The 13,421-nt window shown below is 40.2% G+C and overlaps 1 protein-coding gene across 3 annotated transcripts in view; it reads right to left on the reverse strand.

Annotated features, from left to right (window-relative positions):
- The window catches only part of SPECC1L (sperm antigen with calponin homology and coiled-coil domains 1 like), a 134,483-nt gene that overhangs the window by 36,665 nt on the left and 84,397 nt on the right, over positions 1-13,421 (reverse strand). For all 3 annotated transcript variants that reach the window (XM_066365520.1, XM_066365521.1, XM_066365522.1), the window contains 2 exons: positions 10,681-10,837; positions 6,828-6,930 (listed from right to left, as the gene is read on the reverse strand). In XM_066365520.1, the coding sequence (XP_066221617.1) occupies positions 6,828-6,930; positions 10,681-10,837 (260 nt within the window). The remainder of the gene's footprint in view (positions 1-6,827; positions 6,931-10,680; positions 10,838-13,421) is intronic.

Here is a 13,421-nt window from a genome sequence, read left to right on the forward strand (position 1 = left end):
ATCAGAAAACAATGATAGTTATCATCCAAAAGTAAAGCTCTCTCAAGTTAACCTTTAGAAGCTACAAGAGTTGTTGTTAAATATGAAATTTAGAACAAAAAAAGTTTAAGTAAAAGTATAAATTGGCCCTGGCCGGTTGGCTCAGCGGTGGAGCGTCGGCCTGGCGTGCAGGGGACCCGGGTTCGATTCCCGGCCAGGGCACATGGGAGAGGCGCCCATTTGCTTCTCCACCCCCCCCCCCCTTCCTCTCTGTCTCTCTCTTCCCCTCACGCAGCCGGGGCTCCATTGGAGCGAGGGTGGCCCAGGCGCTGGGGATGGCTCCTTGGCCTCTGCCCCAGGCGCTAGAGTGGCTCTGGTCGCAACAGAGCGATGCCCCAGGGGGGCAGAGCATAGCCCCCTGGTGGGCAGAGCGTCGCCCCTGGTGGGCGTGCCGGGTGGATCCCGGTCGGGCGCATGCGGAAGTCTGTCTGACTGTCTCTCCCCGTTTCCAGCTTCAGAACGAAATGAAAAAAAAAAAAAAAAGTATAAATTGTTTTCTTCTATTACCTGATTACTCTTGTATTATCAATTTTCTATTGTCAACCCCCAAAGGACCAACTACAAGAACCAAAAGTAGCTGTCTCTGGGAAGCAGAGATTACAGAGATGATGGAATAGGGCAGCAGACTATCACTTCTGTCTAAAAATATTTAAGGATTATTAGACTTAACTGCATATTTAAGTTAAATTTTAATTTTAAAACATAATTATACAAACTGAGGTACTGACTTTAAAATAAAGGGAAAACTTAATCCTTAAAGCAACAGTTCTGAAGGTTGTCCGTGTGATGCCAGGAACTCATGCAACAGCCTTGAGGAAGTAATTTATCCTTGTGGAGATTTCAGCCCCACATTTGTAAACCTGACAGTAAATCAGAATGTTAAGGCCCTTTTGACAGTAATATTCTTGTATTCTAAAACATCAGTAAACAATAAGTGGCAGGACCCAATTTAAGAGAGAAAAATGTATTTGTTAGATAAAAGGCCAACTCACAAGGGCTTGTTTTGTAATGGATAGTTAATGACATTATAGTGATTAGTACAATTATTTTAGGATAACTCTTAAGAGAGTTAAAGGAAGACGATATGGGTATTAGGGAATCTATCTCCGTCAATTAGACAGCTCCTAGACATAAAGCATGCATGGTCCAAGCACTAATGATACATTTGGGGCCTGAGAGAACAGTACGTGCTAACTGTCACGTAACAGCTCCTGCTCTAGTGAGCTGGTCAAGTGTCACAACCTGCCCTTTCCTGCAGACTGTGAGTAGTCAGAGACCAAAGGACTGGTCCCAAACGGCTAGCTCCAAAAGATGGGTATGCTCATCCATATTTACAGCTAGATAAGAAAAGGGCTCTGGCACTTCTTATATAGCTTTTGACAAATTAAAAGCTCTATCAGATATAACTTTGCATTTAGAGTATCCAATTTTAATTCACAGACCTTTAAATAAAAGAACCAGTTTCCTATCTACTTTTAAGCAGCAAGAACAGATATCTGTCTCACAGGAAACAAAAGCCAGACAAACCAAAAAGCCATACACATGTCATTATATAACTGATCATAGGCAGCAAGGAAGAGAGTGTTGCGTCTGTAGCATAAGACTGTCTAGTGTACAATAGGTTCTTCTTTATATGTTAATGATTCTGTTTTACATATTTCCCCTGCATAGTGCATACCAGTAAATGAAAAAAACTTAAAATGATTTACTGAAGGTCATAAGTAATTGACTTGTATTTTCAAAATAGCTTTATAGTTATTTTCTTTTTTAACTTATTTATTGATTTTAGCCAGAGAGGAAAGGAAGAGAGAGAGTGAGAAAAGTACCAACTCAGAGTTAATACACTTTACTTGTTCACTGATTGCTTGCCATATGTGCCTTGACTAGGTAAGTCCAGGGTTTTGAACCGGCAACCTCAGCATTCCAGGTCAATACTTTACCCACTGCACTACCATACATCAGTTCAAACAAATAATTTTATTCTTCCTCCTGTCTTTTCTTTCTTTCTCTTGCCTAAGTGGCCTAGCTAGAATGTTCAGGAAAATGTGGAACAGAAGTGGTCAAAGTGGACAAGATCCTTTCTTGTTCTTAATCTTAGGTGGAAAGCATCTAGTCTTCCACAATTAAGTATATTAGCTGTGGGTTTTTCATAGATGCCCCTTAACAGAGTTAAAAAGTTCTCTTCTATTCCTAGTTTGTTTTTTAAATCATGAATGGGCTTTGGAATTTGTCAAATACCCTTTCTGCATCTGCTGAGATTATTTATGATTTTTTCCCCTTTATTCTTTGATATGATTCATTACATTAAGTTTCATAAGTCAAACCAACTTTGCATTCCTGGAATAAATCCAACTGTGTCATGGTGTATAATTCTTTATATTTAATGCAGGATTCTATTTGCCAGTATTCTGTTGAGGGTTTTTGTGTTGTAGTCATATTTACTTGTAATATCTTTTTCTGACTCTGTTATCAAGGTAATACTGGCCTCACAGGATGAGTTAGGAAGTGTTCTCTCTTGTATTATTAGGAAGTGATTAAGAAAGACTAATGTTAATTTTTTTTTAAAACTTGGTAGAATTTACCAGTGAAGCTGTATAGTCCTGGGCTTTTCTTTACTGGAAGTTTTTTGATTACTAACTCAATTTATTTAGCTGTTGCAGGGTCTATGCAGATTTTCTTTCTCCTGAGTCAATTTTGATAGTTTATGTATTTCTAGGAATTTTTCCATTTCCCTTAACTTATCTAATTTTCCAGCATACAATTGTTCATAGTATTATTCCCTTTTAATCCTTTCTTTCTTATAAAATTATTAGTCATGTCTCTTTTCCCTGATTTTAGTAATTTTAGTCTTCTCTTTTTCTCCTTTTGTCAATATGGCCAAACTGTTGCTGATTTACCATCTTTTCAAAGAATCAACTTTTGTGGTTTTATTTCATCTTCTCTGATTTTCTATTTCCTTTACTTCTGCTCTAATCTCTATCATTTTCTTCCTTCTGCTTGCTCTGAGTTTAGTTTTCTCTTATTTTCTTTCTTAAGGTAGAAGTTTAGGTTACTTATTTAAGGTGGATTTTTTTTAGGTTTTATTTATTGACTTAGAGAGGAGAGAAGAGAGGGAAAGGGGGAGAGGGAGAGAGGGAAGGGGACAAGGTAAGAGGAGGAGAGGGGAGAGGGGGGAGAGGGGAGGAGAGGGGGAAGAGGGGAGAGAAAAGAGTTGGGGGAAGAGCAGGAAGCATCAACTCAAAGAAGCTTTGAACCCAGCGACCTCAGTATTGCAGGGTAACATCCTAACCACTGTGCCACCACAGGTCAGGCAAGATTTTCCTCCCTCCCTCCCTCCTTCCCTTCCCTCCTTCCTTCCTTCCTTTTTTTAAGGTAGGTGTTTACAGTGATAAATTTCCCTCAGAGAGTTGCTTTCAACACTTCCTAAAAGTTTTAGTATGTTGTAAATTTTCCTGCTATTAATTTCTACTTTAATTCCACTGTAATCAGAAAAGACACTTTGTATGATTTCAATACTTCAAAATTTATTGAGACTGGTTTTCTTTTTTTGTTTGTTTGTTTTTTTCTGAAGCTGGAAACAGGGAGGCAGTCAGACAGACTCCCGCATGCACCCAACCGGGATCCACCCGGCACGCCCACCAGGGGCGATGTTCTGCCCATCCGGGGCATCGCTCTGTCGCGACCAGAGCCACTCTAGCGCCTGGGGCAGAGGCCACAGAACCATCCCCAGCTCCCAGGCCATCTTTTGCTCCAATGGAGCCTCGGCTTCGGGAGGGGAAGAAAGAGACAGAGAGGAAGGAGAGGGGGAGGGGTGGAGAAGCAGATGGGTGCCTCTCCTGTGTGCCCTGGCCGGGAATCAAACCCGGGACTTCCGCACGCCAGGCCGACGCTCTACCACTGAGCCAACCGGCCAGGGTCAAGACTGGTTTTCTAACTCAACATATAGCCTATACTGGAATAGTATTTGTGCACTTGAGAACGCTGTGTCCTCTCGCTGTTTTGGGGTGAAGACCCATAGATGTCTTATAGGTCTGGGTCTAGTTAGTATATGGTCCACGTATGGTATATAGTATATAGTTCAAGTCTTGTATGTCCTTGCTGATTTTCTATCTAGTTGTAACTCAACCATTTACCTTTTTTCTTTTTGCTAAGTAATTTTTCATTGTGGCAAAATATACATAAACATAAATCATTTTAACCATATTTAAATGTACAGTCAGTGGCATTAAGTAAACTCACATTACTGTGCAACCATCACCACCATCCATCCCCAGAACATTTTTCATCTTGCATTAAGTTGAAACTCTGTCCCCTTCAAACAGTAACTCCTCATTGGCCCCTGCCACCCACCACTGGCAAACACCATTCTACTTTCTGTCTCAGTGAATCTGACTACTCATGTCAGTGGACTTATAAATATTTGTCCTTTTGTCTATGGCTTATTTCATGTAGTATAATGTCTTTAAGATTCATTCACATTTGCAATGTGTGCTGGAAGTTCTTTCCTTTTTTTTTTTTTTTTTTTTTTTAATTTTTTTACAAGGACAGAGAGAGAGTCAGAGAGAGAGGGATAGACAGGGACAGACAGGAACGAAGAGAGATGAGAAGCATCAATCATCAGTTTTTCATTGTGACACTTTAGTTGTTCATTGATTGCTTTCTCACATGTGCCTTGACCATGGGCCTTCAGCAGACTGAGTAACCCCTTGCTGGAGTCAGCGACCTTGGGTCCAAGCTGGTGAGCTTTTTTTTTTTGCTCAAGCCAGATGAGCCCGCACTCAAGCTGGCGACCTAGGGGTCTCGAACCTGGGTCCTCCGCATCCCAGTCCGACGCTCTATCCACTGCGCCATGGCCTGGTCAGGCAGTTCTTTCCTTTTTAAGGCTAATATTCCACAGTACATGTATACTGCATTCTGTTTATCCATCCATCTGTGGAACACTTGGACTGCTTCCTTCCACCTTTTGGCTATTATAATACTGTGGCTATGGACATGGTTTTATAAATATACCTCCTCCAGTTCATGTTTCCAATTATTTTGGGTAGGTATATACACATTAGAAGTAGAACTGCTGGATCATATAGTAATGTCTATGGTTAATTTTTTGAGTAACCACCATACTTTTTTCTTTTTTTTTTTGTTTTTTTTTTTTGTTTGTTTTATTTATTTATTTATTTTTATTTATTCATTTTTAGAGAGAGAAGGGGGAAGGAGTAGGAAGCATCAACTCCCATATGTGCCTTGACCAGGCAACCCCAGGGTTTTGAACCGGCAACCTCAGCGTTCCAGGTCAACGCTTTATCCACTGCGCCACCACAGGTCAGGCATACTTTTTTCTACAGCCACTGCAGTGCACAAAGGTTCCAGTTTCTCCACACCCTAGCCAACACTACTAGTCTCCTTTGTTTATTTAATGGAAGCTGGAGACATATGGACACTTAGCAAATCCCCATTGACTATTATGACTTTCTGAGAATTAAAGGACCACTGCAATACACTTGGCTCTTTACTCTTAAATGAGCTGATGATCACTGCCTGAAGTCATGTACAAATTTGTCCAAGCCCTGGCTGGCTGGCTCAGTGGTAGAGTGTCAGCCTGGTGTGTGGGTATCCTGGATTCAATTCCCGGTCAGGGCATACAGGAGAAGCAATCATCTGCTTCTCCACCCCTCCCCCACCCTACTCCCCTCTCTTCTCCTGCAGCCATAGCTCAATTGGTTTGATTGGTTTGAAAACATCAGTCCCTGGTGCTGAGGATGGCTCCGTGGAGCCTCCATCTTAAGTGCTAAAAATAGCTCATTTGAAAGCATGGCCCCAGATAGGGGTTGCCAGGTGAATCCTGGTTGGGGTGCATGCAGGGGTCTATCTCTCTATCTCTCCTCCTCTCACTAGGAAAAGGAGGAAAAAAAATTTGTCCAAAAGGAACTTACTTATGGCAGATCTTAACCTGTTCCTCCACTACTCCATTACTTCTTTCACACAAAAATTGTCAGAAAATGTTATAGCTAGTTCTTTTATGTCATTTTGGTGAGACCAGAGCTGACATGATGAGATCAAGAATATAAAACTTTAATTTCCTTCTCATGTTGTGTTTCTGTGTGGTTGCATCAAAATATGAAACAGCAATTGAGAACACGGCTGCAGGCTGGGAAATCTTCATGAATAAAATCCTATGTGAGGACACTGGAAATCTAAACTATACTTTTTAGTAGTCTAATGGATATATTTTAGAGGTTTCCACTATATGTAGAATGAGGATTTCTTTTCCAAATACCATATTTAAAATCACTTAAAATAGTAAAAATTGGGGGGGGGGAGAGAGAAAAAGAGAGACAGACAGACAGACAGACACAAACAGGGGAGGGAAGGGCAGGCTATTAAAGTAGTCCAGATGTGAAATGATTGGGGCATAAAGACAGCACAGTAGGAAGGGGGAAAGACTATGGAAAACAACTCAGCCAAAAGAATTAAATAAAAATTAAAATATTAATTTAAAGTAAGATAAATAATTTTCACTCTTATGACACCTCAACAAAAGCGTTTAACCAAGACTTAAAGTGTTATAGCAACAGAATAAGAGTACTGTAAAGATTAGCGACTCTGGAAAGGTAAGAAACTTATATAAGTGACACGCCACAAAACCTAGAGTAGACTTTCAGCGTGTTAAATGTATTCCTGAAATTCAGTATAGGACTCACCATTTCTAACATGAGACACATTGTGTGCTCTGACACTCCAGCACTTGATCTGGCACTTGCTCATGTGGGACAAAGAAACCATATGGTTACCTGATAGCCTTCTGTTTTCTTCTGACACCACTTCAACAAGGCATTCCTCTTTGATCCTCCATATTCTCTTGCCAATGCTGAGAGAGGGTCCTTCCTTTCTTCCCTAAGTAATAATAAGAAACCCAAAGTTGAAATATTTTTTATTTGAGCACCATTATACTTTTTTTTTTTTTTTTTTTTCATTTCATTTCTGAAGCTGGAAACGGGGAGAGACAGTCAGACAGACTCCCGCATGCGCCCGACCGGGATCCACCCGGCACGCCCACCAGGGGCGATGTTGAGCACCATTATAAACCAGAAATCCAACAAACAGAAAAGACCAGTGTTGGTCTGTACTCTTGAAGAGGATAAATGCACACACTAAGGCATCCAAAGGCAAGATGTATCTTTTCATTCATTTGATTTTACCTATCAATTTTTACAGGGTGCACACGACCCACCACTGCCAGGAGTTTCTGCTAGCTGAAGGGAGAGACTCATTCATTTACCCACATGAACACTGGCAAAGATTCAGTAAAGCATGCATTCCCCATTAATGGAATGCATTCCAGGATGCTCAGAAGGGGGAAAACAACCTGATATTGGCACCCTCTGAAAACTGTCATGGCTGTTTTTTATTCATATCTTACCCTTCCATAATCCTTTTGTTTTGGTTTTATTTTACTCATTTTTGTTTTCAACCTTTATGTCTATAATTATTTCACCTTCTAAAAAAACTCCACTTATTGTAAACACAAAGGACAAGGTTATGCAAGGTGAAGAATTATATAAGGCATAGTTCCTGCTTTACACTTAGGTGCTTACAATCAGAAGCAAGTAAGACAAAAGATGGCAATAAACACTAAAAACATCCATAAAATATCTCAAATGTGTTTTATTGCTAAACTGTACACTCTTTATTGACTGTAGGTAGTTAGAATTTTACTTTGCATAGAGAATGCAATTTTTCTGTAAACTCACTCACTCATTTAACACCCCCTTATGGAGCACCACCAATGTGATTGCTTGGCAAAGGACGGTGAATAATAGAGGGGCTGGCCCTGCCCCTTCAAGGAACTTCAGAATTCACTAAAGAAGCTTGAAAACAAAATATCAATGGCTATATGTAACTCATTTCTTAAAATTTTATATAGGACTAGGGCATAGTTAATTGACTTGGAGGCAGAATAAATATCCAGCCTCAGGCCGGGCACTGAAACAAAAAAGATTTTGTGATCACCCTGGTGACAGAGCAGAGGAAGCGTACAATCATACTCATCTAGCACCAAACCCTTGCTTTCAGTAGCTGCTTCAGAAGTAGAAGAGAATGTTAAGGAATTCCTGGAGAGAGAGTGCTTTATAAAATAATGCACCTGCTCCTTGACAAATGACCTACTCCTAACGTTTGGTCTACTTTCTAGTGCTTCCGTTATAAGCAAAGATGCTAGTCACAAGCCCCATAAACTTAGCCCAGTAAGTGCCCTAGAGGTTGCTGCATTACAAGTGGGTTAGTATTCCTCAGCACATCGATGCTGTCTGTATTTACCCTTCAGGATATTAAGAAATCAAAGAATACACACTTAGAACTAAAAGCTTTTCCATTTGGGAGGTACACCGAAATAGTACCAATTTCTACTTATCTTAGAACCAAAAGAAAAATACAAAAATATTCAACATGTAGTTAGACTGTGGCTTTGAAGAAACACACCCTTATATTCCTGTACCAGCCCACCATATTCCTGCTTTGGTTTAAAGGGTTCAAAAAAGTTTGTTTATTTAATAACACCACTAAACATAGAAAAAGAAAATAAAGATAAATTTAAGAAAAGTGAATGAATGCAAAAAAGCAAGCCAAAAACCCCCCAAATCTCTATTATGCTCAAAATAAAAGTATACCCCAGTCAATGTGAAAGGTTCACTCTTGCTCACACCAGGTCTGTTTTATCAAAAAAACCCAAAAAACAAAAACAGCAGAGAAAGCTTCAAAACAGTAAATTCTATGGACACAGTAAGAAGCTGCAGAAAGAGTCTTCCAGAGCTTGAGAGTCATCTCTTATAACTTCTTCATTGTAAGACAAGGAAACTAAGGCCAGAGGATGCCTTGTTGAAGATCACAGCTTCGAACTAGGGAGCCAGGAATAGTGGGTGTCCTTCCCAAAGGTTCAAAGACGAGGACGAACAGTGGTCTCTCCTGCATCAGCAAGACAGAGCATGAGCTATCCGCATCACTGCACCTCTACTGGCTCCAATGGTGCTCTGCTTATGGGGACCACTATTCTAAGTCATTGGTCCCCTAGAGTCAGGGCTTTACTTTAATAAGAAGTATATAATTTGAGGCTAAAAGGCCAAATATTCCATTTTATCCTCAAATCTGTAAGTTGATATATGGCTAAATTTCTGAAACCTATGCCTATCCTACTTTCAATTCTTAATATGTCTTAATCCTTCTTAATTACTCTTTATACTTAATTTCTAAAACTTAAAAGTTTTTCCTCACTCCCATAAACAATGTATACTAAATTTTTTATGTCTATTATTTTCTTCAAAATTGTAAATACTTCTTAGTCCCAAATGGCTTCTGACATAAATGAAACAGAAATAGATATAAAATATATTACATTTTCATGTACTGTTTCTCATTAGAATAGCCTCTTGTTCTCAGCTCCCAGTCTAAACAATCAGAGCCCTCTTCGGTGGCTCTCATTCTTTCATTCCTTTTCTAAAAATCTGTTGCCAAAATTAATCTTTCCCTTTGAAAACTTCTTTGAGTCCAACCTTGCCTTCACCATTTCCACTGTATCACCCTGGTCCAGTCTTGATAACTTTGTCCCAGAAACATCAGACTATCCTTTAGCTCAGGGGTCCCCAAACTACGGCCCGCAGGCCACATGCGGCCCCCTGAGGCCATTTATCTGGCCCTCGCAGCACTTCCGGAAGGGGCACCTCTTTCATTGGTGGTCAGTGAGAGGAGCATAGTTCCCATTGAAATACTGGTCAGTTTGTTGATTTAAATTTACTTGTTCTTTATTTTAAATATTGTATTTGTTCCCGTTTTGGATTTTTACTTTAAAATAAGATATGTGCAGTGTGCATGGGGATTTGTTCATAGTTTTTTTTATAGTCCGGCCCTCTAACAGTCTGAGGGACAGTGAACTGGCCCCCTGTGTTAAAAGTTTGGGGACCCCTACTTTAGCTGCTCCCTCAACTCTGGTTCAGAGTAGAATAATCCTTGCATCACCTTCTCACACTAGTTTATTTACCCCATTTCAGAGCTGCTACCACATCAAAGTGATTCCACACTTGACTCTGAAGACACTCCACTGCTCAGTCACACCTTACCCGGCCTATCTTTCCCCACTGCCCTGGACAGAACAAGTACACACCCTGTTCTGGTTTTCTGTACCCACCCTCGCTATGTGCGTAGTACCACCTCCTCGCATAGTCACCCTCTCCGTACATTCACTCAAATCACTGGCCTTGAACAATGATGCCTGTGCTCCCGCCCCACCTACTACCCTCCCGACCCTGCCCCACTCAAATTCCACTTTTCTAACCTTCACTAACATTCCACCCACACCCCCAGTATTTGAATTTCACAAAATTTACTTCTGCATTCAACCATTCTCTAATTTAAAAAACCAAAAACAAAAACAGAAACACCAGCTGCTTGGGGAGGGGAACTATTTCTTTAACTTTGTTTTACTTTTTACTTCTGTACCATCTTAAACCCAGGCACAGAAGAGATCAGAAAATACTTAATAACACACAAAGAAAAAAAATCAGTGCCTGAATGCATTCCTTAATAATTTGATCATTTACTCTCAAAAGGCCAGGAAAGGTGCGAAAACATGCATCAATATTAACTGTTCTCTACCTTATCCGGCTTCGGGTGGTGGGGGTCACGGACGCCGTGGGGGAGGAGGAGAGGGAAAGCTGTGGTGACGTGGTCCCCATAGCCATAAGAGAGGCTGGTGAGGCGCCCTCAGGTGCAGAGATGTCTCGTTTCATCTCTTCACTACTTCGTCGAGACACTGTGAAAGACAGCCATTATTCATTTTATAGCAAAAACATTTTAAATTGAGTTCAAGACATTTTCTCTAGCAGCTTCCAAAAGGAGAAATTAACGTAAAGGAAGGAAAACTAAAATTTTCTTTATCTTACTGATAAGTTGAAAGAACTAATTTTTTTTCATTAAAAGGTATAAAAAAAGGTACAGTAGTTGAAATATGCATTAAACCTCATAGTCCCTGACGGTAAGTGTGTCTAACCTGTTCTTGCAACACTCACAGTGTCTACCTAGCACACAGTAAGTACTCATTCGTTCAATCACAAACACATCTAAAAACCAAACGCTAATTAAAGCAGTAATCGACAACTACACATTCTCCATTAAAATCAACATGACCCTCCTGAATTTAGCCAAAAACACTGTTAACAGGACATAAAAGAGGTATGCTTAATTCTGGGTCAGGCCATGTTTTAAAAAACATAAATCAATGAGACAGAAAACTAAAAGGTGTCAAGTTGGCTACTGAGTAATAAAAACAATCAGAAAAGTCTGACTTTGAAAGCAGGCATAGTAAGGTACTGTAAGCTCTAAGAACTGTTGGGAGGAAGTAGCCACTTCAGCGGTTGATAACAGAGCCACAATAAAAGCAGTTTTCTAGCAATGATGTGCTAAGTACAAGCAGATGCTCACAACACCCAGCTGAGCACAATGAGAAGTAGACACAGTGAGACACAATTCCTGACCTCAGACAAATTCTATCTTACCTCAGAAGACAGTGGAAATGAGGGAGCCATTAACTGTATCATCTCTGGGCTGATTATAATGCAATCAATGTTACACATCAATCACTTCTGCCCTGATTAGTGAAACTGCCTCCCTTGAATAACCACAATCAGAATATAAAACCGCTTTAGAAAAGTGGTCTTTAAAAAAATCCAGAGGAGACAGATGCTTTCTCGTATTACATAAACTTATTAGAATAATAAAGTACTTCCATATTCTGACGTAATTTTATAATTTTTTTTCAGTGTTCTCTCTTTCACATCATCTCTTTATGCCTCAAATCAGTAGTATCTTTTAGTGATATGCTAAGAAACTGAATTAGAACACCTTTCTTTTTAAATGATTTTATTTATTCATTTGAAAGGGGGGAGGGGTAAGGGGAGGAGCAGGAAACATCAATTCCCATATGTGCCTTGACCAGGCAAGTCCGCAGTTTCAAACCAGCGACCTCAGCGTTCCAGGTCGATGCTTTATCCACTGTGCCACCACAGGTCAGGTGAAAACACCTTTTATAAAAATAGAGTAAACAGACTGAGAAAGAATAGGAAGAACTCTGTTAATTCTGTTATAGGAAAAGGCTTTGGGATGATAATTTTGGCCAGACTTTCCACTGATATATTTTCTTTAATTTTACTTATTTATTGATTTTAGAGGGAGAGGTAGAGAGAGAGAAGCATCAACTTGTTGCTCTACCCATTCATGCACTCACTGGTTGACTCCTGTATGTGCCTCAACTGAGACTGAACCCACAACCCACTTCAACCAACTGAGATACCCAACCAGAGCCTTCCCCACTGGTTTAAAGACCCAGCTATGATGTATAAAAACTGCCTAACTTCAATCCACATATAAATGAAATGTTAACTGTTGGAGGCAGAATTATAGGATTTCTCCTTTCATGGTCTAATTCCTTTTTTTTATTAAGTGAGAACAGGGGAGGCAGTGAGACAGACTCCCCCATGAACCCCAGCAGAGATCTACCCAGCACTCCCCCTATGGGGTGGTGCTCTGCTCATTTGGGGTGTTGCTCTGTTGCTCAGCAACCAAGCTATTTTTTAGCGCCTAACGCAGAGGTCAGGAAGCCATCCCTAGTGCCTGGGGCCAACTTGCTTGAGCCAGTCCGGCTAGCCAGAGCCTCATGGTCTAATTTCTAGTTGAGCTATTAAGAATAAGAAAAGGCCACAGAGGAAAAATAACGTGAACAACTGATAAACTGAAGAGTTAACTCCAGGAGACAGGCAAAGTAGGCCCCTCAAATTTATCATTATGGAACAGCTCTATTCTACTGGAAAAAATCTAGCTTCCAGAGAATTTTTTATGTGCTCTGAAATAACTTCAAAAACTGTCATGACACACCTTGGAATAAATATTCTAATCTTTCACAACTATACACACTTTTTATGAAGTTATATTTTCAGCACATCATCTAACCTACTCTAGGCATCTAATAAATATTTTTTAAGTGAACAGAACTATTTAAGTTTAGTTTTGTTTTTCAAATCAGGACATATCACTTCTATAGAATCTGAAAGATACAAAAGGGGTAATTCAGAATGAAAAATAATCAACTCAAAAGCCAAAGGCAAGGAAAGTTAAATAAGTCTAAAGAGCAGGTATTCAATACCATTACTGAGTCTTTTAAAAGGGAATTTTGAATAACCTGATCAAGCGGTGGCACAGTGGATAGAGAGTTGGACTGGGATGCAGAGGATCCAGGTTCAAAACCCCAAGGTCGTCGGCTTGACCATGGGCTCATCCAGCTTGAGCTTGAGAGTAGGATCATAGATATGACCCCATGGTCACTGGCTTGAAGTCCAAGGTCG

Source organism: Saccopteryx leptura, chromosome 2, assembly GCF_036850995.1.
Source record: "Saccopteryx leptura isolate mSacLep1 chromosome 2, mSacLep1_pri_phased_curated, whole genome shotgun sequence".
NCBI lineage: Eukaryota > Metazoa > Chordata > Mammalia > Chiroptera > Emballonuridae > Saccopteryx > Saccopteryx leptura.